This window comes from Oncorhynchus keta, chromosome 1 (genome assembly GCF_023373465.1).
Source record: "Oncorhynchus keta strain PuntledgeMale-10-30-2019 chromosome 1, Oket_V2, whole genome shotgun sequence".
NCBI lineage: Eukaryota > Metazoa > Chordata > Actinopteri > Salmoniformes > Salmonidae > Oncorhynchus > Oncorhynchus keta.
In genome coordinates this window covers 28,244,816-28,270,472 of record NC_068421.1, presented here as the reverse complement: position 1 = coordinate 28,270,472, position 25,657 = coordinate 28,244,816, and the positions used below count along the sequence as shown (strand labels likewise).

At 42.4% G+C, this 25,657-nt stretch overlaps 1 protein-coding gene across 2 annotated transcripts in view; it reads left to right on the top strand.

The window, feature by feature from the left end:
• rpa1 (replication protein A1) overlaps nucleotides 1-16,076 on the top strand; it is a 91,780-nt gene extending 75,704 nt beyond the window's left edge. For both annotated transcript variants that reach the window (XM_035743575.2, XM_035743486.2), the window contains one exon: nucleotides 15,207-16,076. In XM_035743575.2, the coding sequence (XP_035599468.1) occupies nucleotides 15,207-15,314 (108 nt within the window). In that variant the 3' untranslated portion in view covers nucleotides 15,315-16,076. The remainder of the gene's footprint in view (nucleotides 1-15,206) is intronic.
• The last annotated feature ends 9,581 nt before the right edge of the window (nucleotides 16,077-25,657 follow it).

Below are 25,657 nucleotides of genomic sequence, written 5' to 3'. Positions count from 1 at the left end.
AGCTATACTGTTACACTGGCAATACTGAAGTGCCTATAAGAACATCCAATAGTCAAAGGTTAATGAAATACAAATGGTATAGAGGGAAATAGTTCTATAATTCCTATAATAACTACAACCTAAAACTTCTGACCTGGGAATATTGAAGACTGTTGTTGAAAGGAACCACCAGCTTTCATATGTTCTGAGTAAGGAACTTAAACGTTAGCTTTCTTACATGGCACATATTGCACTTTTACTTTCTTCTCCAACACTTTGTTTTTGAATTATTTAAACCAAATTGAACATGTTTCATTATTTATTTGAGGCTAAATTGATTTTATTGATGTATTATATGAAGTTAAAATAACTGTTCATTCAGTATGGTTGTAATTGTCATTATTAGAAATACCTTCTTTTTTTAAAATGCCCGATTATTCGTTATCGGCTTTTTTGGTCCTCCAATAATCGGTATCGGCGTTGAAAAATCATAATCGGTCGACCTCTAGTTGAGATGTGCCTCTTACTTGAACTCCATGAAGCATTTATTTGGGCTGTAATTTCTGAGGCTGGTAACTGTATTTTTATTTTATTTAACTAGGCAAATCAGTTAAAAACAATTTCTTATTTACAATGACGGCCTAGGAAGAGTAGGTTAACTGCCTTTTTCAGGGGCAGAACTGCTTTTTACCTTGTCAGCTCGGGGAGTCGATCTTGCAACCTTTCGGTAAATGCCCCAACACTCTTCCTGTGGTGGTCCTCGTGAGACAGTTTCATCATAGCGCTTGATGGTTTTTGCAACTGCACTGGGAAAAAAAGTGAACATTTATTGACTGACCTTAATGTCTTAAAATAATCATGGACTGTCGTTTTTCGTTGCTTATTTGAGCTGTTCTTGCCATAATATGGACTTGGTCTTTTACCAGATAGGCCTGCATTCTGTATACCACTCCTACCTTGTCACAACACAACTGATTGGCTCAAGCGCATTAAGAAGGAAATAAATTCCACAAATTAACTTTTAACAAGGCACACCTGTTAATTGAATGTGTTCCAGGTGACTACTTTATGGATCTGGTTGAGAGAATGCCAAGAGAGTGTAAAGCTGTCAAGGCAAAGGGTGGCTACTTTGAAGAATCTCAAATATAAAATATATTTTGTTGTTTTACACTTTGTTTTGTAACTACATGATTCCATATTTGTTATTTCATAGTGTTGATGTCTTCACCATTATTCTACAATGTAAGAAAATAATCAAAAATAAAGAAAAACCCTTGCATGAGTAGGTGTATCCAAACTTTTAACTGGTATTGTACAGTATGTTCACCTGTTTGACATTGATATTCCAGTTGGCCTGACAAATATTAGCAGTTGGCTGTGACATTTCTCCTTACATTGTTTGTTTTACCGCCTCTTCCCCTTTACCTCTTATTGCCCTCTCCTTCCATCCGTTCGTCTGTAGAAAGAGCCCACAGAACAGACCGTGTGTTTTCTTTAGACGGCTCGTTTTCAGGGGCTATGTGAAAGGTGCACACAGATTACTTGTGGTCACCCTCTTCTGGAAACTACACAGATGGAGCCTTGTTTTGAGGGCACAGCATAAAATAATTGATTGGGTTGGGACTGTGAGCAGGGAGAGTTGGAGCTTTGCCAGGGAGGCCCATTAACAACAGAAGAGTCGAGACCACAATCTGTCACACCATTGCTGTGCTGGGGAGAGAGAGCGAACACGACACAGCCAGCTCAGCCTCGGCAGCTTACAGGATTCTGCTGTTTCAAGGATGTCCTGACCATTGCCTCAACCCAATGTCTCCTTAACCTGTTGACTATAGGGGGCAGTATTTTGATGTTTGGATGAAAAACGTACCCAAATGAAACTGCCTATTTCTCAGGCATGGAAGCTATAATATGCATATATTTGTCAGATTAGTATAGAAAACACTCTAAAGTTTACAAAACTGTCAATGTTGTCTGTGAGTATAACAGAACTGATATTGCAGGCGAAAACCTGAGGAAAATCCAAATAGGAAGTGCCTCTTATTTTGAAAGCTCCCTGTTCCATTGCATGCCTTCCCTCCATTTAAAGGGATATCAACCAGATTCCTTTTCCTACGGCTTCCACATGGTGTGAACAGTCTTTAGACATAGTTTCAGCCTTTTATTTTGAAAATGAGCGAGAACGATCACATCGGGTCAGTGAATGGCTGGGTGCCAGCAGAGTTTTGCATGTGCAACAGCTTAGAGCAGACATTTTCTCTCTCTCTCCTATAGAAAAAGCTACGGTCCGGTTGAAATATTATCGACAATCTATTGTAAAAACAACCTGAGGATTGATTCTAAAAAATTTATAAAAACTTTTGACATGTTTCTACGAACTTTACGGATACTATTTGGAATTTCCGTCTGCCCCATCGTGACCGCTCGAGCCTGTGGATTTCTGAACAAAACGTGCCAACCAAATGGAGGTTTTTTGGACGTAAAAAAATAACGAACAAAAGGAACATTTATTGTGTAACTGGGAGTCTCGTGAGTGCAAACATCCGAAGATCATCACAGGTAAGAGATTCATTTTATTGCTTTGCTGACTTTCGTGACCAATCTACTTTGCTGTTTGTAATGTTTTGTCTGCTGAGAGAGATGTCCTTACATAAACTCTTAGTTTGCTTTAGTTGTAAAGCTTTTTTGAAATCTGATTAACAACAAGCTAAACTGTGTTTTGCTATATTGCACTTGTGATTTCATGGAAATTAAATATTTTTTGTGATTCAGCGGATGTTGACGAAAATGATCCCGCTAATGGGATGAGTGCGACAAGAAGTTTTAAAACACATCTGCGGATTTTTCTTCCTAAGAAAAAGAAAAGGAAGTGTTTTTTTTATTTTTATTTTTTTTATTTTCCCTCCCCAAGGTTTGTTTTTACGTTGAGTTGTGTAGCTAGGTTGTAGAGAATGTTTTCTGATGTAGCTCGGTTGTCTCCAAGTCTGTCCCCAGTCAATTAGATTTTCTGGTCTTAAGAATTAAACTTTCCGATGTCTCTTTGTTGACTGTTGCTGGGTGCTAATTGTCCTCCACCAGCACCGGCCTGTACCATACCTGCCCTAAGCTCTCTCCTGGCCCCTTACACCAAGTTTGAATTTGTCCTGCTAGGTGACCTAAACTGGGACATGCTTAAACCACCTGACCAAGTCCTAAAACAATGGGACTCCCTAAATCTTTCTCAGGTTATTACCAATCCCACAAGGTATGACTCCCAAACACCCAGAAAAGGCTACTCTTCTTGATGTTATCCTCACAAATAATCAGGCCAAAGTTAGTTACTTTAAGGAGCAGTTCTCTCTCTGTGGGTCTAACCCCAAGAAGTTCTGGAAACGGTTAAAAGACCTGGAGAATAAACCCTCCTCCTCACAGCTGCCCATGTCCCTTAAAGTTGATGATGTGGTTGTTACTGACAAGAAGCACATGGCTGAGCTCTTTAATCACCACTTCATTAAGTCAGGATTCCTATTTGACTCAGACATGCCTCCTTGCCGTCCAACATTTCCTAATCTCCCACCCCTTCTAATGCAACTAACCCCGATGCTTCTCCCTCTTTTCCCCCTGCCCCGCTACAAAGTTTCTCCCTGCAGGCAGTCACTGAGTCCGAGGTGCTAGAGGAGCTCCTGAAACTTGAACCCCCCTGGGTCAGATGGTTTAGACCCTTTCTTCTTTAAGGTTGCTGCCCCGATCATCGCCAAGTCTATCTCCAACCTTTTTAACCTGACTCTCCTTTCTGGGGAGGTTCCCATTGCTTGGAAGGCAGCCACGGATCGTCCTTTATTTAAAGTGGGAGACCAAGCTGATCTATTTTGCCCTGTTGATCAAAAGTGTTGGAAAATCTTGTCAATAAGCAACTGACTGGCTTTCTTGATGTCTATAGTATTTTCTATGGTATGCAATCTGGTTTCCGCTCAGGTTATGGATGTGTCACTGCAACCTTTTACCTCTTAGAACTACCCATCCCGGATCCGGTATATTTGTCATCAGCAACCGCTGAATAGCATAGCGCAACAGTCAAAAAATATTACTAGAAAATATTCATATTCATGAAATCACAAGGGAAATATAGCGAAACACAGCTTAGCCTTTTGTTAATCACCCTGTCGTCTCAGATTTTGAAATGATGCTTTACAGCGAAAGCAATACAAGCTTTTGTGTAAGTTTATCGATAGCCTAGCATAGCATTATGTACACTTAGCATCAGGAAGCTTGGTCACGAAAATCAGAAAAGCAATCAAATTAACCGTTTACCTTTGATCTTCAGATGTTTTCACTCACGAGACTCCCAGTTAGACAGCAAATGTTCCTTTTGTTCCATAAAGATATTTTTTATATCCAAATACCTCTGTTAGTTTGGTGCGTTATGCCCAGGAATCCACCGGAAATAGTGGTCACGACAACGCAGACAAAAATTCCAAATTATATCCATAATATCGAACAGAAACATGGCAAACGTTTTTTATAATCAATCCTCAAGGTGTTTTTCAAATATCTATTTGATAATATATCAACCGGGACAGTTGGCTTTTCACTACGGCCGCTTTTTCACAATGGCCGCCTCTCTTTTGCGCAAAAATCACTCTGAGAGCCCCCACCTGACCACATACGTAATGTGGCCGTTCACGCTCATTCTTCAAAATAAAGGCCTGAAACTATGTCTAAAGGCTGTAGACACCTTAGGGAAGCCATAGAAAAGGGAATCTGGTTGATATCCATTTCAATGGTCAATAGGGATGCATAGGAACACATAGGTTTCAAAATAAGAGTCACTTCCTGATTGGATTTGTCTCAGGCTTTCGCCTGCAATATCAGTTCTGTTATACTCAACAGACAATATTTTTACAGTTTTGGAAACTTTAGTGTTTTCTATCCTAAGCTGTCAATTATATGCATATTCTAGCATCTGGTCCTGAGAAATAGGCCATTTACTTTGGGAACGTTATTTTTCCAAACATAAAAATAGTGCCCCCTAGTTTCAAGAGGTCCTCAATGATATCACCATTGCCCGTGATTCTAAGCAATGTTGTGCTGCTATTTTTATTGACTTGGCCAAAGCTTTTGATACGGTAGACCATTCCATTCTTGTGGGTCGGCTAAGGAATATTGGCATCTCTGAGTGGTCTTTGGCCTGGTTTGCTAACTACCTCAAAGAGTGCAGTGTATAAAGTCAGAAAATCTCAGCTACTGCCTGTCACCAAGGGAGTACCCCAAGGCTCAATCCTAGGCCCCACACTCTTCTCAATTTACATCAACAACATAGCTCAGGCAGTAGGAAGCTCTCATCCATTTATATGCAGATGATACAGTCTTATACTTAGCTGGCCCCTGCCCAGATTTTGTGTTAAATGCTCTACAACAAAGCTTTCGTAGTGTCCAACAAGCTTTCTCTACCCTTAACCTTGTTATGAACACCTCCAAAACAAAGGTAATGGGGTTTGGTAAGAAGAATACCCCTCTCCCCACCTGTGTGATTACTACCTCTGAGGATTTAGAGCTTGAGGTTGTCACCTCATACAAGTACTTGGTATAGCTCGACAATACACTGTCCTTCTCTCAGAACAGATCAAAGCCGCAGGCTAATGTTAAATCTAGGCTTGGTTTCCTCTATCGTAATCGCTCCTCTTACACCCCAACTGCCAAACTAACCCTGATTCAGATGACCGTCCTACCCGTGCTAGATTACGAAGATGTAATTTATAGATCAGCAGGTAAGGGTGCTCTCGAGCGGCTAGATGTTCTTTACCATTCGGCCATCAGATTTGCCACCAATGCTCCTTATAGGACACATCACTGCACTCTATGCTCCTCTGTAAACTGGTAATCTCTGGATACCCTTCGCAAGACCCACTGGTTGATGCTTATTTATAAAACCCTCTTAGGCCTCATGTCCCCCTATCTGAGATACCTACTGCAGCCCTCATCCTCCACATACAACACCTGTTTTGCCAGTCACATTCTGTTTAAGTACCCAAAAGCACACACAATCCCTGGGTCGCTCGTCTTTTCAGTTCGCTGCAGCTAGCGACTGGAACGAGCCACAACTAACACTCAAATTGGACAGTTTTATCTCAATCTCTCCACTTAAAGACTCAATCATGGACACTTGTGGCTGCTTTGCGTGATATATTGTTGACTCTACCTTCTTGCCCTTTCTGCTGTTGTCTGTGCCCAATAATGTGTGTACTTTGTTTTGTGCTGCTTCCATGTTGTGTTGCTACCATGTTGTTGTCATGTTGTGTTGCTACCATGCTGTTGTCGTGTCTTTGGCTATGCCGGATTAAGTAATACGACATGCTATTCTATAAAATCCTTTCTCTGTAATTAATATTACCTGATTGAGCTAATCATGTAAATGTAATTAACTAGAAAGTCGGCACCACAAAATAATATTTATAGAGCTGTTAACTTTCGAATAAACTCTTAAAGACCTAGTAATATTTTACATCAATAGCAGTCAATATTAATCGTCACCTTATTTCAATCTCATCTGAAAGTTGTAAATGATTGGTTATCTTCACGAACCCTGGCTAACAAGTTCAATCAGCAATACAAAATTGGGTTTAATTATGTATTTACTAAATACCTAACTAATCACACAGAATGAATCATACCTTGATTAGAAATTATGTCATGAAGGAAAACGTCCCTAGCGGACGGAGCAGATATGACAACACAAAGGAAAGTGGATTGGGTTTGAGTGAAAGAGCGGGAAGACTGAGGAACAAAGGGAGAAGCTGTGCTATCGTAAATACAATATCCTATGCATTCTAAATTACCACCCATTTGGAAAAGGAAAATGCAATAAATATTTGCTGTGAGCTGCGCTTCAATAGGTTGGTGGTAGATGGAAGGCTGTGTTGCCCAACAGAGTCCTTTGTCCTTTGAAGAGTGTCTCTGGTTGTGAACGGGATACGATGCAGTGTCGTCGTTGTGTGGTAGAAGGGATAGTCTGTCTGTCCTTTCCTAGCCCATGTTGACAGCTGCTGTTGCTAACTCAACGGCTAGGATGTCTCACAACTTTAGTGAATAAGAGTTCACAGTTCATACCATTCACAACCAAAGCTCACGCTGAGGTTGGCTTAGTTCTGTAGTTGCACATGTTAGTCCTTTTTAACGCATGGGCCGTTGTCCTCGGAACAGGAAGTTATATTTTCATCAAGGGCTTATAAAGTTGAGGGAGAATGGTGTGTTTTCATAGTTTTATAACCCATGTCTCTTCACGTGGGAGGGCCACTGAGACAAGCCTAATTCACTCATGAAAACCCAATTCTCACATTTTGGAAGCTAAAATCACATTTAATCTCCTCATAAATATTTTCATATTCGAACATTTAAATTGCACAACAATTCCATGTGAATCTGATAACTATAATGTGTAGACTTTCCACTGTACCGTTTATGTCATCCTTTCATTGATGAGAATGTCTCAGATGACAACCGAACTGACATATTCATTAAGTACCAACGCATGTGTTCAACTGGTCGGATTAATCAAAACATGGTTAATTTCCCCTCCCCCACCTTCTGATTTTCCCAGAATCTCTATGTTAACCAAGGGATTTTCAATAGTCACATCAGTAGGGTAGAGAGAGGAAAAGGGGGGGGGGGGGTATTTATGACTGTCATAAACCAACCCCCAGGCCAGCGTCATGACACTGTTGTCATGTGTTCCTGCCTTGCTATGTTGTCGTCTTAGGTCTCTTTATGTTGTGTTGTCTTTCTTGTCGTGATGTGTGTGTTGTCCTTTTAAAAAATATATATATATTATGTATCCCAGCCCCCCGTCCCTGCAGGCCTTTTGCCTTTTGGTAGGCCGTCATAGTAAATAAGAATTTGTTCTTAACTGACTTTCCTAGTTAAATAAAGGTTAAATAAAAAATAAATGTAGGATGATCAATGTAAGGGTCTCGTATTGACATTAGGGCTGGGAATTGCCAGGGCCCTCACAATACGATAGCATCATGATACTTTGGTGCCGAAACCATATGTATTGTTGTACTCACGATTCTAAATGCATTTCGGTTCTGTGATTTTATTGCAACTCAATGTTCCAAACATATTGCTCACCATAGGTCTGCTGTAGAGGGACAAGAGACCCAGACTCAGTCATGGGAATAAAAGTGCTGAAAACAAATTGTTCCCCTATTTAAAAAGATGGAGAACAAGCTATGAAGGAGTTTTGGAACAAGTACAGCCGGTGCAAAAATTATATTGCAATATTGTCAAAACTATAATATATATCTTCAAATAGGTAACTATCGATTACACCCACCCCCCATCACTAATTGACAAAAAGCCCATGTTTTTGTTTCTTGGTTGCCATGGTTAATGACTCCTACCAGCACTACTACAGCGTCAGTACTTTAGCATCATGAGAGCAGCGGTGTTGGATAGGGGAAATTACCGGCAGCTTTTTTTTCTTTTTCTTTTTTCTCAAGCAGCAGTTTGCATCAGTCATTTGAGATAGTTTTCTCATCTAATGACAGTGCCTCCGGAAAGTATTCAGACCACTTGACTTTTTCCACATTTTGTTAGGTTACGGCCTTTTTCTAAGATGTATTTAATTGTTTTTCCCCCATCAATTTACACATAATACCCATAATGACAAAGCAAAAACAGGTTTTTCAATATATTTGCAGATTTATAAAAAAATAAAAAAAGTTCACATTTGCATAAGTATACAGACCCTTTACTCAGTACTTTGTTGAAGCACCTTTGGCAACAATTACAGCCTTGGGTCTTCTTGGTTATGATGCCACAAGCTTGGCACACATGGATTTGGGGAATTTCTCCCATTCTTCTCTGCAGATCCTCTCAAGCTCTGTCAGGTTGGATGGGGAGTGTTGCTGCCCAGCTATTTTCAGGTCCAGAGACGTTTGATGGGGTTCAAGTCCGGGCTCTGGCTGGGCCACTCAAGGACATGCAGAGACTTGTCTTGAAGCCACTCCTGCGTTGTCTTGGCTGTGTGCTTGGGGTCGTTGTCCTGTTGGAAAGTGAACCTTTGCCCCAGTCTGAGGTCCTGAGCGCTCGGGAGCAGGTTTTCATCACGGATCTCTCTGTACTTTGCTCCGTTCATTTTTCCCTCGATCCTGACTAGTCTCCCAGTCTGAAAAGATCCACACAGCATGCTGCTGCTGCCACCACCATGCTTCCCCCGTAGGGATGGTACCAGGTTTCCTCCAGACGTGACGCATGGCATTCAGGCCAAGGAATTCGTTCTTGGTTTCATCAGACCAGAGAGTCTCTTGTTTCTCATAGTCTGAGTCTTTAGGTGCCTTTTGGCAAACTTCAAGCGGGCTCTCGTGACTTTTACTGAGGACTGGCTTCTGTCTGGCCAGTCTACCATAAAGGCCTGATTGGTGGAGTGCTGCAGAGATGGTTGTCCTTCTGGAAGGTTCTCCCATCTCCACAGAGGAACTCTAGAGCTCTGTCACAGGGGCCATCGGATTCTTGGTCACCTCCATGACCAAGGCCCTTTTCCCCCGATTGCTCAGTTATCCCGGCGGGCCAGCTCTAGGAAGAGTCTTGGTGGTTCCAAACTTCTTCAATTTAAGAATGCTGCAGAAATGTTTTGGTACCCTTCCCTAGATCTGTGCGTCGACACAATCATGTCTCTGTGCACTATGGACAATTCCTTCGACCTCATGGCTTGGTTTTTGGTCTTACATGCACTGTCAATGGTGGGACCTTATGTAGACTGGTGTGTGCTTTTTCAAATCATGTCCAATCAATTGAATTTCACAGGTGGACTCTGATCAAGCTGTAAAAACATCTCAAGGATGATCAATGGACACAGGATGCACCTGTGCTCAATTGCGTGTCTCATAGCAAAGGGTCTGAATACTTCTGAAAATAAGGTATTTTTTTGCAAACATTACATTGTGTGTAGATTGCCGTTTTAGAATAAGGCTGGAACGTAACAAAATATGGAAAAGGTCAAGGGGTCTGAATACTTACTTTCCGAAGGTACTGGATTCATTATACGAAGTCCCTTTCAGCGCTTCCAGAGGCTACCTACCTGCTGTACTGACCACAGACAGACTAGTAGAGACGTGATTTTGTGTTGATAGAAGAGATACAGCTCAGCCATGTCTGCTGACAATATATTTGATCATTGTTTGAGGAATCAGGCGAGAGAAACATAGTCAGAATTTTGTTTCAAGTTATAATAGTTAATAAGTAAGTACGATTGGCCTATATGTGATCGTAACCCAGCTATAACGTCGTACAGTGCTCTTATTCCTCCCCTACCTCTCACCTTCCTCTCTTGGCCCAGACAGCCTAGTCCTTGTAACTGGTTGTCTGTCTGGGTGTCCGCTGGTTGTCTGTCTGGGTGACTAGTAAAGAGGGCACATCGGACATAAAACCATGTCAAGCTCTCATAGAAGTCTGCCTTCCATCCAAATCCCACCCATGGTGCAGTACTACTACGCAAGGAGAAGCAGAGAAGTGCTGTGGATTTGCATAGCAAGCGGCAGCCTGATTCGCCTCGCTTTGCCCACAAATTCTGCCTTTCTGGCAAGATGTGACCAACACTAATCGCTTGACAAACACTGTCACACTCCCTTGCGGTGTGTGTGTGAGCCTGAGAGAGCCGTGCGTGTGTGCTAGGGGGAGGAAGAGGTGAGGCTGAGTTAGTTGGGGATCTAGAGCAGAGTCCTGAGGGAGTCACTCATTAGACTGTAGAGAATGAGGAGAGACCATTTCTAGACCACCCCCACCATCTCTGCTGCGTCTGAGAGACTGATGCCCTTTTCATGTTTTTTTTAACCTTTATTTTACTAATAAGAACAAATTCTTATTTTCAATGACGGCCTAGTGGGTTAACTGCCTGTTCAGGGGCAGAACAACAGATTTGTACCTTGTCAGCTCGGGGATTCGAACTTCCAACCTTTCGGTTACTAGTCCAACGCTCTAACCACTAGGCTACCCTGCCTGTGATTTGGTTAGTCAGGTTTCTGCTCCAACTATCTACCATAGATAGCAACACTGGCACATTTAGGACTATTACAGAAAGGGGGCCTCCCGAGGGGCACAGCGGTCTAAGGCACTGTGTCACTACAGATCCTGGTTCGATCTCAGGCTGTGTCGCAGACGGCCGTAACTGGGATACCCATGAGGCGGCGCATAATTGGCCCAGCGTCGTTAGGGGATGGTTTGGCCAGCCGGGTTGTCCTTGTCCCATTACGCTCTAGCGACACATGTGGCGAGCCGTGTGCAATGCATGCGGACACGGCCCCCAGGTGTACGGTGTGTCCTCCGACACATTGATGCGGCTGGCTTCCGCGTTAAGCGGGCATTGTGTCAAGAAGCAATGCGGCCTGGCGGGGTCGTGTTTTCGAGGATGCACGGCTCTCTGATCTTCTCCTCTCCCGTGTCCGTACGGGAGTTGCAACAATGAGACAAGACTGTAACTACCAATTGGATATCACGAAATTGGGGAGAAAAAGGGCAACACAAAAATAGCTATATATATATTACATACTTAGCCAAATAGATTTAAACTCAGTTTTTCACAATTTCTGACATTTAATCCTAGTAAAAATTCCCTGTCTTAGGTCAGTTAGGATCACCACTTTTAATTTAAGAATGTGAAATGTCAGAATAGTAGTAGAGGGATTTATTTAAGCTTTTTATTTCTTTCATCACATTCCCAGTGTGTCAGACATTTACATACACTCAATTAGTATTTGGTAGAATTGCCTTTAAATTGTTTAACTTGGGTCATATGTTTTGGGTAGCCTTCCACAAGCTTCCCACAATAAGTTTGTGAATTTTGGCCCATTCCTTCTGACAGCTGGTGTAATTGAGTCAGGTTTGTAGGCCTCCTTGCTCGCACACACTTTTTCAGTTCTGCCCACAAATGTTCTGTGGGACTGAGGTCAGGGCTTTGTGATGGCCACTCTAATACCTTGACTTTGTTGTCCTTAAGCCATTTTGCCACAACTTTGGAAGTATGCTTGGGGTCATTGTCCATTTAAAAGACCCATTTGTGACCAAGCTTTAACTTCCTGACTGATGTCTTGAGATGTTGCTTCAATATATCCACGTAATTTTCCTCCCTCATGATGCCATCTATTCTGTGAAGTGCACCAGTCCCTCCTGCAGCATAGCACCCCCACAACATGATGCTGCCACCCCTGTGCTTCACGGTTGGGACGATGTTCTTCAGCTTGCAAGCCTCCCCCTTTTTCCTCCAAACATAACAATGGTCATTATGGCCAAACAGTTCTATTTTTTGTTTCATCAGACCAGAGGACATTTCTCCAAAAAGTACAATCTTTGTCCCCATGTGCAGTTGCAAACTGTAGTCTGGCTTCTTTTATGGCGGTTTTGGAGCAGTGGCTTCTTCCTTGCTGAGCGGCCTTTCAGGTTATGTCGATATAGGTCTTTTCACCAAAGTACGTTTTTCTCAAGGAGACAGAAGGCATCTCCTTCCTGAGCGGTATGACGGCTGTGTGGTCCCATGGTGTTTATACTTGTGTACTATTGTTTGTACAGATGAACATGATGCCTTCAGCCGTTTGGTTAATCCGTGGGAGCAATTTCCAGACTTGTGACGGTCTACTATTTTTTTTTCTGAGGTCTTGGCTGATTTCTTTTGATTTTCCCATGATGTCAAGCAAAGAGACACTGAGTTTAGAGGTAGGCCTTGAAATACATCCACAGGTACAATTCCAATTGACTCAAATTATGTCAATTAGCCTATCAGAGGTTTTTAAAGCCATGATGTCATTTTGGGGCATTTTTAAACCTGTTTAAAGGCACAGTCAACTTGGTGTATGTAAACTTCTGACCCACTGGAATTGTGATACAGTGAAATAATCTGTCAGTAAACAATTGTTTGAAAAATGTCTTGTCATGCACAAAGTAGATGTCCTAACTGACTTGCCAAAACTGTAGTTTGCTAACGACATTTGTGGTGTGGTTGAAAAACGAGTTTTAATGACTCCAACCTAAGCGACTTCAACTGTGTGTGTGTGTGTGTGTGTGTGTGTGTGTGTGTGTGTGTACTAATGCATTTCTCCGGACGTGAAAATACTGCCCTCTGTCACCAAGAAGTTAACAGACACAGTGCAACCATGGTTACGTCATTCTTGCTGTAGAAATGAGAAGATATCCACTGCAGCTAGTACTCAAATTATTTAATGAACAGTGGACAATTCAAACCATTGTTCATAAAATGTTTTGCTGTAAAAAATAATATTACAGTAATATCTGCTATTGTAAATGTGAGGTGTTCAGTGGACCACAGGCTGCATATGTCTGCAGAAGTCAACCCCCACATGCCCGAGGTCATCCACTAAACCATAAGGTTACTGTATACTTTCTCAAGCGTTCTATCTGGCCCTGGTTAGAGAAGGCAGACAGGCCAGTATGAATACACTGACATCCAGACTGCATCACTAGCTTTTTAGATGAACCCAATGGAGTGAGACGTAACCACAGGGCAGATAACAGCACAGAGAGTCCTTTTTTTCATACGTTTTTCCAAGCCCATGTGAGAGAGAGGTGCTACAACACCTCTCTTCTTCCTCATACTGCCAAGCCCCAAGCAGCAGAAGCCCTCTAAAGTTTTAGCCAGATGTTAATCACAGTGCTGTGGGTCTGTTGAGGCTGACTGTTGTAGCTGCTGTACTCTAGCAGAACTGTTAGTGATTTAGGGCCAGGCAGTCCAGGCTACTAAGCCTGTGGTGTGTTTTTGTCTTATTCGTTCGTGTCTGGATGGCTGTGTGGGCCTGACTCACTGCCCGCAGTCTCAACATCCCTCATTTCCTTCTGTCACGCACCCCATGACACTCCCTCGCCCCGCTTTGCGCCCTGCCACCTGCACATACATTAGCAGTCTAGAACAATGCTCACTCCGCATAGGAAATGGGCATTTCTTCTCTGAGAATTCTATATTGGCAATTGATTGCAGCATTTTGATCTTTTGTGTCCGCTGTGTACAATTAGCATTTTAGCAGCAGCATAGCTATGATTCCAGGCTGTATCACAACCGGCCGTGATTGGGAGTTCCATAGCACAGTGCACAATTGGCCCTGCGTTATCCGGGTTTGGGCAGGGTAGGCCGTCATTGTAAATAAGAATTTGTTCTTAACTGACTTGCCTAGTTAAATAGAAATACCCATGTCTGAGGATTGTTCTGTGGAGTTCTGCAGAGAGAGAGAGAGACTGTAGAATGGTGATGACTGTCGAATCAAACTTTCATCTACTGGGTCGCAGTCATTACGCACATATTAGCTTTCCGTTGGAAAACGTTTTACTACAGTGTGCGCTTATGAATATGACCCTGTGTTATGTAAGGGCTGCTAGAAGGATGGGATTTCTTGTTAGGCTCTAATAGGAGTGAGAGTCAATTGACAGGAACATGTCTTCCAGATCACCTCTAGTGGTTCCAGAGCGATTAATGGAGACAAAGTGACTGACTGCGTCCCAAATGGCACCCTTTTCCCTACATAGTGCACTACTTTAGACCAGGAGCGATATGGCTCTGATCAAAAGTGGTGCACTATGTAGGGGAAGAGGGTGCCATTTGCGACGAGCAGGTGACTGTAGCCGCCTGTAGCCGCCTGTTTAAAGAGTGATGGACCAGGTGGATGACCTTCTCTAGTCTAGACAGATGCGGAGGGGGTGAAAACATTTAGAATCCGTCGCAGTGCAGGGAGGTTGCATCATCCATCTAAATGCCAGACAGCAGATTTTAGTTGATGATTTTAAATACAGGCTATTAAAATATCAACTCTTCTAATGTGTTAAAGAAGTAGGCTAATCTCTCTGGTACCAGGCTGCTATCTCCTCTCACCACAGAACATCAGCCATGTTTTTCTGTTAATTTCCCAATGATTCTAATAGTTGAATGGCCACTGTTCGCCTATACCCAGCAGGTTATCTATTCCACATGGCCATGGTTTGTGTTGGTCCGTCTTATCTCGAACACAGTGGGTGCTTCCCAATAATATACTACTTCCAACGTATCTAAAAGCATTGGATTGGTGTAGGCATATGGGCTATAGGGAATTTCCACCACATTTCTTGGACCAGTCATTTAGTTTTAACTTACTCACTTCCCTTCACTGATTTAACACTTTGGGAGGAAGGAGAGATAATTGAGAGGTAGCTAGTGTAAGAAAGGCCACGGAGGGTGACACTATGTTACATCTATTCTATGTGTTCCCCTGTCTCTTTAGGATGAGTCCCGGATCAAGGCCACGGCGATGGAAGTGAAACCTGTGGACCACAAGGAGTACAGCAAGAGACTCATCATGAACATCAGGAAGATGGCTGCCACCCAATAAGAACGATCGCTTTGCCCCTTCGGCTACATACACGCTCTTTCCTCTGATCTGCAGCTGCAGCTCTTCCCAACCTGCCAGGCTGACTGTGAACCAGTCTTACGTTCCATCCCAAATGGCACCCTATCCCGTATGTAGTAGTGCACTACACGGGGAATTGCGTGCCATTTCAGACGCAACCTAAAATGTCACTCTTCTATACTTTTAATTTTTTTTGTTGAGCTGTGTCCATGTACCGAACTTTGAATATGTTTTTTTATGCTTAGTGTACTGGTAGTTTGTTTTCTTGGACCAACCAATAATCTAGAGTGAGTGCTGCTGGGGCAGTATTATGTCCTTCTGTGTTATGGTGTTGAGTGGGGGGTGTCTTCTGAAACGGCTGACGTTTTGGGTGGTGGATAAAATGGAACCACAGAGGGATTTTGGAGGAGGGGGGCTGGAGACGCAGATGGGACGGTCTTAACCACAGAAATCATTGTTGTGTGGTCTGTCGTAAGTCGGACGTGTGTATTGTATAAGTAGAGGGGGTCTGTGCTGTAGCTAGCTCCCACCATCACTATGCCTGGCCTGGACCTGCCCATTCACTCTCAGTCACAGAGCAGGCAGACTTCTGGAGATGCTCTTCACTGTATTTATGTAGATGCATGGTTGACCTTTTGACATTAACTTCATTATCTCTTAAGTTAAAATATTTTGGACATTTTTCTTTACATCTATTGGGTCAGTTGATTGCATAAAAATAAACCTGTTTGTGATCAAATGCGATGCAATCGTCAGGTGTGTTTTTAAATGAATATTTTCAGCTTTTTCTTTTGACAGATATGAATAAAGGGTCCAGGTTAATGTGATGTGTTAGAATGCACTATGTCTGAATGTAACCATGTACAGCAGGCGGGTTAACCAGGTCTCAGCCCATTTAAAGAGAAGGGCGTGGGGTGGAGGCCGTGGGGCGTGTCTGGAGCCTGCTTCTTTGTTGCTGCATTTTAAAAGATTTATTCAGTATCTGGCTCTCTGGGTATATCCCAAATGGCACCCTATTCCCTTTACCCTGTGCTACTTTTGACCTGGGCCCATAAGGCTCTGGTCCAAAGTAATGTACTATGTAGGGAATAGGGTGCCATTTGGGACTTACATCGATCTCCAGAGGTGGAGCTCAGATGTGCCTCAGATTCCCTCCTGCAGTCTTGACTTCCATGTTGTATTAAAGCAGAACATCAATAAAGCTCTTCTTCCCCGTTTTTCTTCTGATAACCATCGCGTTTCCGCTGAACGCAGAGTCTTCGGCCCCTTGTGTGTAGATGGATTAAAGCAGTCTTCCCACTGTTAAAATGTTTATTTTTAGCTGTGCCTCATATCGCTCGATCTTGTCTTCGTTCCCCCCTTCCTCCCCCCACCTCAAGTGACACCCTCTACTTCTTTATGTGGTGGTTTTCCCCTAGGAGGAATTCCTAGAGGTTTCCACCATGTAACACCGTTGTCATTGGTTGGCTGGGATGGCTGTTGTCTTTTGGTTCCGAAGTGAACTAGTGTTAAAGCAGAGCGGATCTCTTTGTGAATCCCCCCCGACTCCCGGCCTGTCAGTCACACATGTAACCATGGATACAGCCTCTGGGCTCTGTGAGTGGTGAGCCCGTGATTGTCGTTGAGCGCAAACACTTCATTTCGTGACGCACTCACACTCAGCTGAGAGGGAGGCACTCCGACTATTAAACCAAAGCACATTTTGATGACTTTGGGGAGTCAAATCTATCACATTATAAATAGCTCTTACATCCTGCATGTAGACTACTCATTTAAAACATGGTGAACGAATAATTCACTTCATTCAAGCTTACCCTGAGGAGTCGTCACAAGATGCCAACCGTTTACACCTAGCTAGATTATTTCATTCCAATTTCCATTATGCCATGCAGACTTCCAATTAGATAGAAAATTAGATATTAATGCACTTTTAGAATAGATTTTACACTTGTTAGCATGACACACATTGGCCGACTGCCATTCAATTAAACTGAATGACATTTGTGTGTAATATTCAGAAGTAGTTCCCACTGAACAATTACCTTGACAACAGATGGGCGTTACAGATGGGGACCTGGGGGTTGGCAGGTGAGCTGCAGTGGATATTATAATAAGTATTCACCCCCCCTCCTTGGATTTCTTCACATGTTGTGTTACAAAGTGGGATTTAATTCAACATTTGGTCAGTGATCTACACAAAATACTCTCAAAGCGGAAGAAGTAAAAACTTTTATACGATTCATGAAAAATATAATACTAATATACCTTTCAATAGCTAAGTATTCACCCCCCGCTGAATAAAATCCCCACAGCATGATACTGCCCCACCATGCTTCACCGTAGGGATGGTTCCAGGTTTCCTGCAGACGTGACGCTTGGCATTTAGGCCAAAGAGTTCAATCTTGGTTTCATCAGACAGGAAGAGTCTTGGTGGTTCCAAACTTCTTCCTTTTAAGAATGATGAAGGCTGCTGTGTTCTTGGGGACCCAAGAACACAGTGGCCTTCATCATTCTTAAATGGAAGAAGTATGGAACCACCAAGACTTCAATGCTTCAGAAATGTTTTGGTACCGTTCCCCACATCTGTACCTCGACACAATCCTGTCTCGGAGCTCTATGGACAATTCCTTCGACCTCATGGCTTGGTTTTGCTCTGGCTCCAAATCCTGTCCAATCAATTGAATTTACCACAGGTGGACCCCAAACAAGTTGTAGAAACATCTCAAGGATGATCGATGGAAACAGGATGCACCTGAGCTCAATTTCATGTCTCGTAGCAAAGTGTCTGAATACTTACCTATGTAAAAAAAAAACTGTTTTCACTTTTTCATTATGGGGTATTTAGTGTAGATTGCTGAGGAAATGTTTTTATTTAATCCATTTTAGAAAAAGGCTGTAACGTAACAAAATGTGGAAAAAGTCAAGCGGTCTGAAAGCTTTCTGAAGGCACTGTATATCTCTGCTAAGACGTCAAGTCTCCGTGGAACAGAATAGACAGAATGGTGGAGTGGGACCTGTATAGCACCAAAATGGCTGATTCTGTCTGTCTGTCTGGCTGCCTGGGACATGGCCTCCCCTACCCTCCATTCACAGGGTTCAGATTAGAGAGGACATCTATCTTAACCTGGTTAAGACCTCAAACAGCCTTTGCTATGGCAAACTGCTCCGATTATCTTGAAGGCATGTACCGTTCTGCCCTCCTAACTGTGACAAGGCTGACTTTTATAGATAGTGTGTGCAGTGCTCCCAGCCTGGCTAAGCATACTGTGATGGGTGGATACGATAGAGTTGTAGAGCAGTGCTGCACACTGTTATCAACAGCTGCTTGGTGAGAACCTTTGACTGCCAACGCTGGTGCTGCTCATCTGTTTCACTCCGATGGAATTTGATGAGTCTCGGTTCTTATTGAGGATTTTGATTTGTGAGATGAATTGTAAATATTCAGATTTGTGTTCTGCACCTGTAGAGGACACTTAAACTGGAGAAATCAGTTGATCTGCTGATTTTCCATGCAATAGATGGAGCACTGTGAACCGTATGAACCTGGTTACCCCTGGAGCATTTACAAATATATTGCTTGTAGGTTTACGGTTGTTTTTTGCCTTCTTTAAGCTGGTGTTAAGTAATGGTGACATTTTACCAACATGTTGGATGAGGGGAACAGTATTGCCATTTATGTAAACCGTACCAGTCACTGAGGGGGGTCCATGTGTTCACGTAGCTAAAGGTTGACTGCTGAAACAGTTTTACACATGCAGAGTGTCACACTGGACCAAGTGTGTGGAGAACGTGAAGAAGAAGAAAATTGTGTGCTGATGTGTGTGTGTTGATGTGTGTGCTGATGTGTGTGTGCATTCAAGTGTAGACGTTTGTATTTGACTCAGGGGAAAGAATGGTCTGTTTCTAGGACAAGCACTTCGGCATTCATGCTGGGTAAGAAACTGTTAACTCTCCGTGGAGTCAATTAAATATATTCATAGAAACTGTTGTAATGGGGGCTATTAGAGAAATACAATCTGCTCCATGACTGACTGTCCACTCTGCACTGAACTGGATGGGAAATCTGATCACTGAGTCCAAGACCCCAATAAATCTAATCTGATCATCTATCGGTCTCATCTTAAAATGGGTCTCTAATTGAGACCCTGAAATGGCGAAATAAAGTAATCTAATGATAATAGACGAACAATGTAACTTTTAGTGCAGTGTATGTATGAGTGAGTATGAGTCAGCTGATGGCTACCATTGTTTTGGCAGTAATTGCACATTGTGAAGCTCTCTGTTTACCATTTGGGGGACACAGCCCCAGTCCTTGTTTGTTGTGATGCTCCATGTGTCCTCTCCTCTGGCTAAACGTGTGCATGGTGAGCCCCTGTGGGTTGGTAATGCATGCTGTGCTGAGCTGTGCTGAGCTGAGGAAACCAAGCGTTAAGGCCCACAGGCCCCAGTATGGCCCTGACACCATGGAGACCGTTGGGCTGGAGGCCCTTTGGGGTGCTGCTGTAATTGTAATGGATGGAACGCTGTGTTTATCTCTCAAGATTCATGACCCTGACTGGTGCCCAGTCACTAGTACCTGGGTGTGTGTGTGCACACATCCCTGTGGTTCCTACCGATGGCGCATTTCTTTATTTGACTATTTTCTACATTTTGGGAAAGTAGTGAAGACATTAAAACTATGAAATTACACACAGTACCCGCAAAACACCAGTCTCAACGTCAACAGTGAAGAGGCGACTCTGGGATGCTGGCCTTCTAGGCAGAGTTGCAAAGAAAAAACCATATCTCAGACTGGCTAATAAAAAGAAAAGATTAAGATGGACAAAAGAACACAGACACTGGACAGAGGAACTCTGCCTAGAAGGCCAGCATCCCGGAGTCGCCTCTTCACTGTTGACGTTGAGACTGGTGTTTTGCGGGTACTATTTAATGAAGCTGCCAGTTGAGGACTTGTGAGGCGTCTGTTTCTCAAACTAGACACACTATTTATTGTACTTGTCCTCTTGCTGAGTTGTGCACCGTGGCCTCCCACTCCTCTTTCTATTCTGGTTAGCGCCAGTTTGTGCTGTTCTGTGAAGGGAGTAGTACACAGCTTTGTGTGAGATCTTCAGTTTCCTGGTAATTTCTCGCATGGAATAGTCTTCATTTCTCAGAACAAGAATAGACTGACGAGTTTCAGAAGAAAGATCTTTGTTTCTGGCCATTTTGAGCCTGTAATCGAACCCACAAATGCTGATGCTCCAGATACTCAACTAGTCTAAAGAAGGCCAGTTTTAATGCTTCTTTAATTAGAACAACAGTTTTCATCTGTGCTAACATAATTGCAAAAGGGTTTTCTAATGATCAATTAGCCTTTTAAAGTTATAAACTTGGATTAACTAACACAACGTGCCATTGGAACACATTGTTGCTGATAATGGGCCTCTGTTCGCCTATGTAGATATTCCATTAAAAATCTGCCGTTTCCAGCTGCAATAGTTATTTACAATATTAACAATGTCTACACTGTATTTCTGATCAATTTGATGTTCTTTTAATGGACAGAAATGTTTGCTTTTCTTTAAAGGACGAGGACATTTCTAAGTGCCCCAAATCTTTTGAACGGTAGTGTATATTTGAGTTGAACTTGAAATTATAACCGAAAAGGCTATTTTTAAACAGAGGATAAACTATTCTTAATAATCTACTGGAGAACCATTTTGGGTTTAAGTATAACTTTTGTACGAGTGAAGATTTTAGTGAGACGTTCAATGCTTTTATATTTAATAATTTCAGCCTCCCAAACTCATGTTCATTATATAAACATGCACATTTAATTTTGTCTGGTTTACCATTCCAAATAAATGTAAGTATATTTTGTCATCTAATTTGAAAGACAAGTTCTCTGGAGTAGGCAGCGCCATGAGTAAATAGGCAAACTGTGATATGATTAAAGAGTTAATCAGTGTGATTATTCCATAAATAGACAGGTATTTACCTCTCCATGGTTGCAAGATCTTGTCTATTTTGGATAACTTACTATTGAAATTAGTCTTGGAAGTGAATTTATATCTTTAGGGATATGAATACCAAGTATGTAAATTTCTCTACTATTACATAAGGGTGTATACACCAGTTTAACACTGGTGTTACAGTCAAAGAGCAGTGTTTTATGTTTCTGCACTGGGATCTATTCCTGCTGCACTGGCTTCAGCTCAACACTAGAACAGCTGCCCAGCCAAGGCCTGTGTTTAGAGAGAGGAAAGATAGTTGGCAGAATCTCTACCTACTTGCCTGCCTGCTTCCTCAAGTGAGTGCAGAACATTTCTCTGACAATCAAATGTCTGGCAGGTGGAAAGCCGATATTCGCAATTATTGTTGTGGTCAAATAAAGTAATAATCCATTGTAGCTTGTCAAAAGCGCTGTAGATTGAATCTGTAAATAGAAATGTGTCTCTGGCTCCTATCCTGTTTCCACTTTAATTGGATTTGGTTATAGATAGGGTCTTTTTGTCTGCTTTTCTTAAGCACTAGATTATAAGGCCATGCCAATGAATAAAACATGCTGATAGCGATGGAGAGAGTTGCTGTTGTAATTTTTCTCTGCTGCCTGTTTCCCTGCCTGTCATTTTTCCCCAGTGCTAGTATTCTTAAAAAATAACTTTTCTTTGGATTCAATCACAATGACTCTTCCTCACTCCCTCTCTTGATTGTCTCCTTTGCTTCCAGTAGAGGGTCTATATATACTGAAGGTAAAGTCACAAAGACTTAAGATGAGATATTCATCAACATCACCTAAAATACAATTGGCTGGCTTGTCTCCACACAGTAGCAGCCACTGATATGACTCATAGCAATTTCCAGGCGATGAACAGACACAGACAGGCTAAGTATACTATCCACATATCAGGTTGAGTAGGTGGCATGTTTGATTCTATTAGTCATCAAAAATATTTGTCTTAACATGTTTTAAAGTGGGTTAGAATAATAAACAAACGTCTGGAAAAGAAGTCAAAAGCATGAGTCTCCTTTTTCTAAATGGGTGGTGTGTGTTAATGGGTGTGTGTGTGTGCTGTGCTGAACAGAATGCACTTACCGGGTTGCGAGGTACTGGAGGTAAATGTTTACCCAGAGTTAAGAGGGAGAACACATGGCTGTCTATCGTTCAGCTCCAGTCTGGTCGAGATCATCATATTTGGTCATCCCTGTTTTATAGATTAAAACATCACAAGCTGTTGTGTGTGTGTGCATGCTTGTGTTTAACAGATGCAGTGTTTGGATCCTGATCCTGTCAACACCTGTTGGCTGTTACAGGAACATGGTCAGAGAGTGCTTTTGGATGGCGCAGGCAGATTTTTGAGGTGCACAATAAATCATACATCACAAAGAAAAAATTGTAGAACAAATGGGAGGACATCAAAGGTCTGGCACATCAGTGAAACTGCTATGCCTGATAAGGCTTCACATTTCAAAATAACTGAAGTTTCATGTTGCTCTTTTGTTGAATCTGACACAAGGCCCTTTGAAAACCAATGTGGTGTATTTCTGGGTGTACAGGTGTAGCTGACCTTGTCTGGGCTTCTTTTAATTGGATGACTCATTGCATTGAATAAGGAGCTGCTCATCAATGAATACTGAGGAGTGATATCATCTCAGAGTTCATTGAAGTGTCAAGATAACAGGTGATTATGAGGAGGCTGCTGTGATATCATCTCAGAGTTCATTGAAGTGTCAAGATAACAGGTGAACTTGAGGTCCGAACAACATTTATGAGAAGGTATAAAAGATTTGCACTGGTCTTTGGTACTGGGAGGCAATAAGGCCACATTACCATAACGCTGTTTAGCAACCTCAGATAAGGTATAAGATTACCAAAATTGGTAATGTGATTTTGGACTGTTTAATGAAGGAAACTCCAATTCCCTTTTGAGGCTGCTGTAACAGATAAAACCCCCACTTGAGGTTTACAGCATTCAATGGTGAGGAGATTACTGCTTTGTTTAGTCTGTCATTTAAGTTCATTGAAGCTAACAGTGATTAGACAGAGGAATTTTCATATAGAATAAAGGAATTTCTGTCCATCTCACAGAACTTGAATACTGCTTTGGTCTGTCGGAGCTCATTGAAGTGTCAAGATGACAGTTGATTAGACAGAGAAAGGTCAGGTGTGAATACTGTTTGGTCTGTCAGAGCTCATTGAAGTGTCAAGATAACAGGTGATTAGACAGCAGAAAGGTCATGGTGTGAATACTGCTTTGGTCTGTGCTCATTGAAGTGTCAAGATAACAGGTGATTAGACAGCAGAAAGGTCATGGTGTGAATACTGCTTTGGTCTGTCGGAGCTCATTGAAGTGTCAAGATAACAGGTGATTAGACAGCAGAAAGGTCATGGTGTGAATACTGCTTTGGTCTGTCAGCTCATTGAAGTGTCAAGATAACAGGCCATTATTACAGCAGAAAGGTCATGGTTGAATACTGCTTTGGTCTGTCAGCTCATTGAAGTGTCAAGATAACAGGTGATTAGAGCTCATATGTCAAGATAACAGGTGATTAGACAGCAGAAAGGTCATGGTGTGAATACTGCTTTGGTCTGTCAGAGTTCATTGAAGTGTCAAGATAACAGGTGATTAGACAGCAGAAAGGTCATGGTGTGAATACTGCTTTGGTCTGTCAGAGTTCATTGAAGTGTCAAGATAACAGGTGATTAGACAGCAGAAAGGTCATGGTGTGAATACTGCTTTGGTCTGTCAGAGCTCATTGAAGTGTCAAGATAACAGGTGATTAGACAGCAGAAAGGTCATGGTGTGAATACTGCTTTGGTCATGTCTGCTTTGGTCTGTCAGAGCTCATTGAAGTGTCAAGATAACAGGTGATTAGACAGCAGAAAGGTCATGGTGTGAATACTGCTTTGGTCTGTCGGAGCTCATTGAAGTGTCAAGATAACAGGTGATTAGACAGCAGAAAGGTCATGGTGTGAATACTGCTTTGGTCTGTCAGCTCATTGAAGTGTCAAGATAACAGGTGATTAGACAGCAGAAAGGTCATGGTGTGAATACTGCTTTGGTCTGTCAGCTCATTGAAGTGTCAAGATAACAGGTGATTAGACAGCAGAAAGGTCATGGTGTGAATACTGCTTTGGTCTGTCGGAGCTCATTGAAGTGTCAAGATAACAGGTGATTAGACAGCAGAAAGGTCATGGTGTGAATACTGCTTTGGTCTGTTTAGCTCATTTGAAGTGTCAAGATAACAGGTGATTAGACAGCAGAAAGGTCATGGTGTGAATACTGCTTTGGTCTGTCGGAGCTCATTGAAGTGTCAAGATAACAGGTGATTAAGACAGCAGAAAGGTCATGGTGTGAATACTGCTTTGGTCTGTCACTCATTGAAGTGTCAAGATAACAGGTGATTAGACAGCAGAAAGGTCATGGTGTGAATACTGCTTTGGTCTGTCGGAGCTCATTGAAGACAAGATAACAGGTGATTAGACAGCAGAAAGGTCATGGTGTGAATACTGCTTTGGTCTGTCAGAGTTCATTGAAGTGTCAAGATAACAGGTGATTAGACAGCAGAAAGGTCATGAAAATATGCTTTGGTCTGTCGGAGCTCATTGAAGTGTCAAGATAACAGGTGATTAGACAGCAGAAAGGTCATGGTGTGAATACTGCTTTGGTCTGTCGGAGCTCATTGAAGTGTCAAGATAACAGTTGATTAGACAGCAGAAAGGTCATGGTGTGAATACTGCTTTGGTCTGTCAGCTCATTGAAGTGTCAAGATAACAGGTGATTAGACAGCAGAAAGGTCATAATACTGCTTTGGTCTGTCAGAGTTCATTGAAGTGTCAAGATAACAGGTGATTAGACAGCAGAAAGGTCATGGTGTGAATACTGCTTTGGTCTGTCAGAGTTCATTGAAGTGTCAAGATAACAGGTGATTAGACAGCAGAAAGGTCATGGTGTGAATACTGCTTTGGTCTGTCAGAGTTCATTGAAGTGTCAAGATAACAGGTGATTAGACAGCAGGAAGGTCATGGTGTGAATACTGCTTTGGTCTGTCGGAGCTCATTGAAGTGTCAAGATAACAGGTGATTAGACAGCAGAAAGGTCAGGGTGTGAATACTGCTTTGGTCTGTCGGAGCTCATTGAAGTGTCAAGATAACAGGTGATTAGACAGCAGAAAGGTCAGGGTGTGAATACTGCTTTGGTCTGTCGGAGCTCATTGAAGTGTCAAGATAACAGGTGATTAGACAGCAGAAAGGTCAGGGTGTGAATACTGCTTTGGTCTGTCGGAGCTCATTGAAGTGTCAAGATGACAGTTGATCAGACAGCAGAAAGGTCAGGGTGTGAATA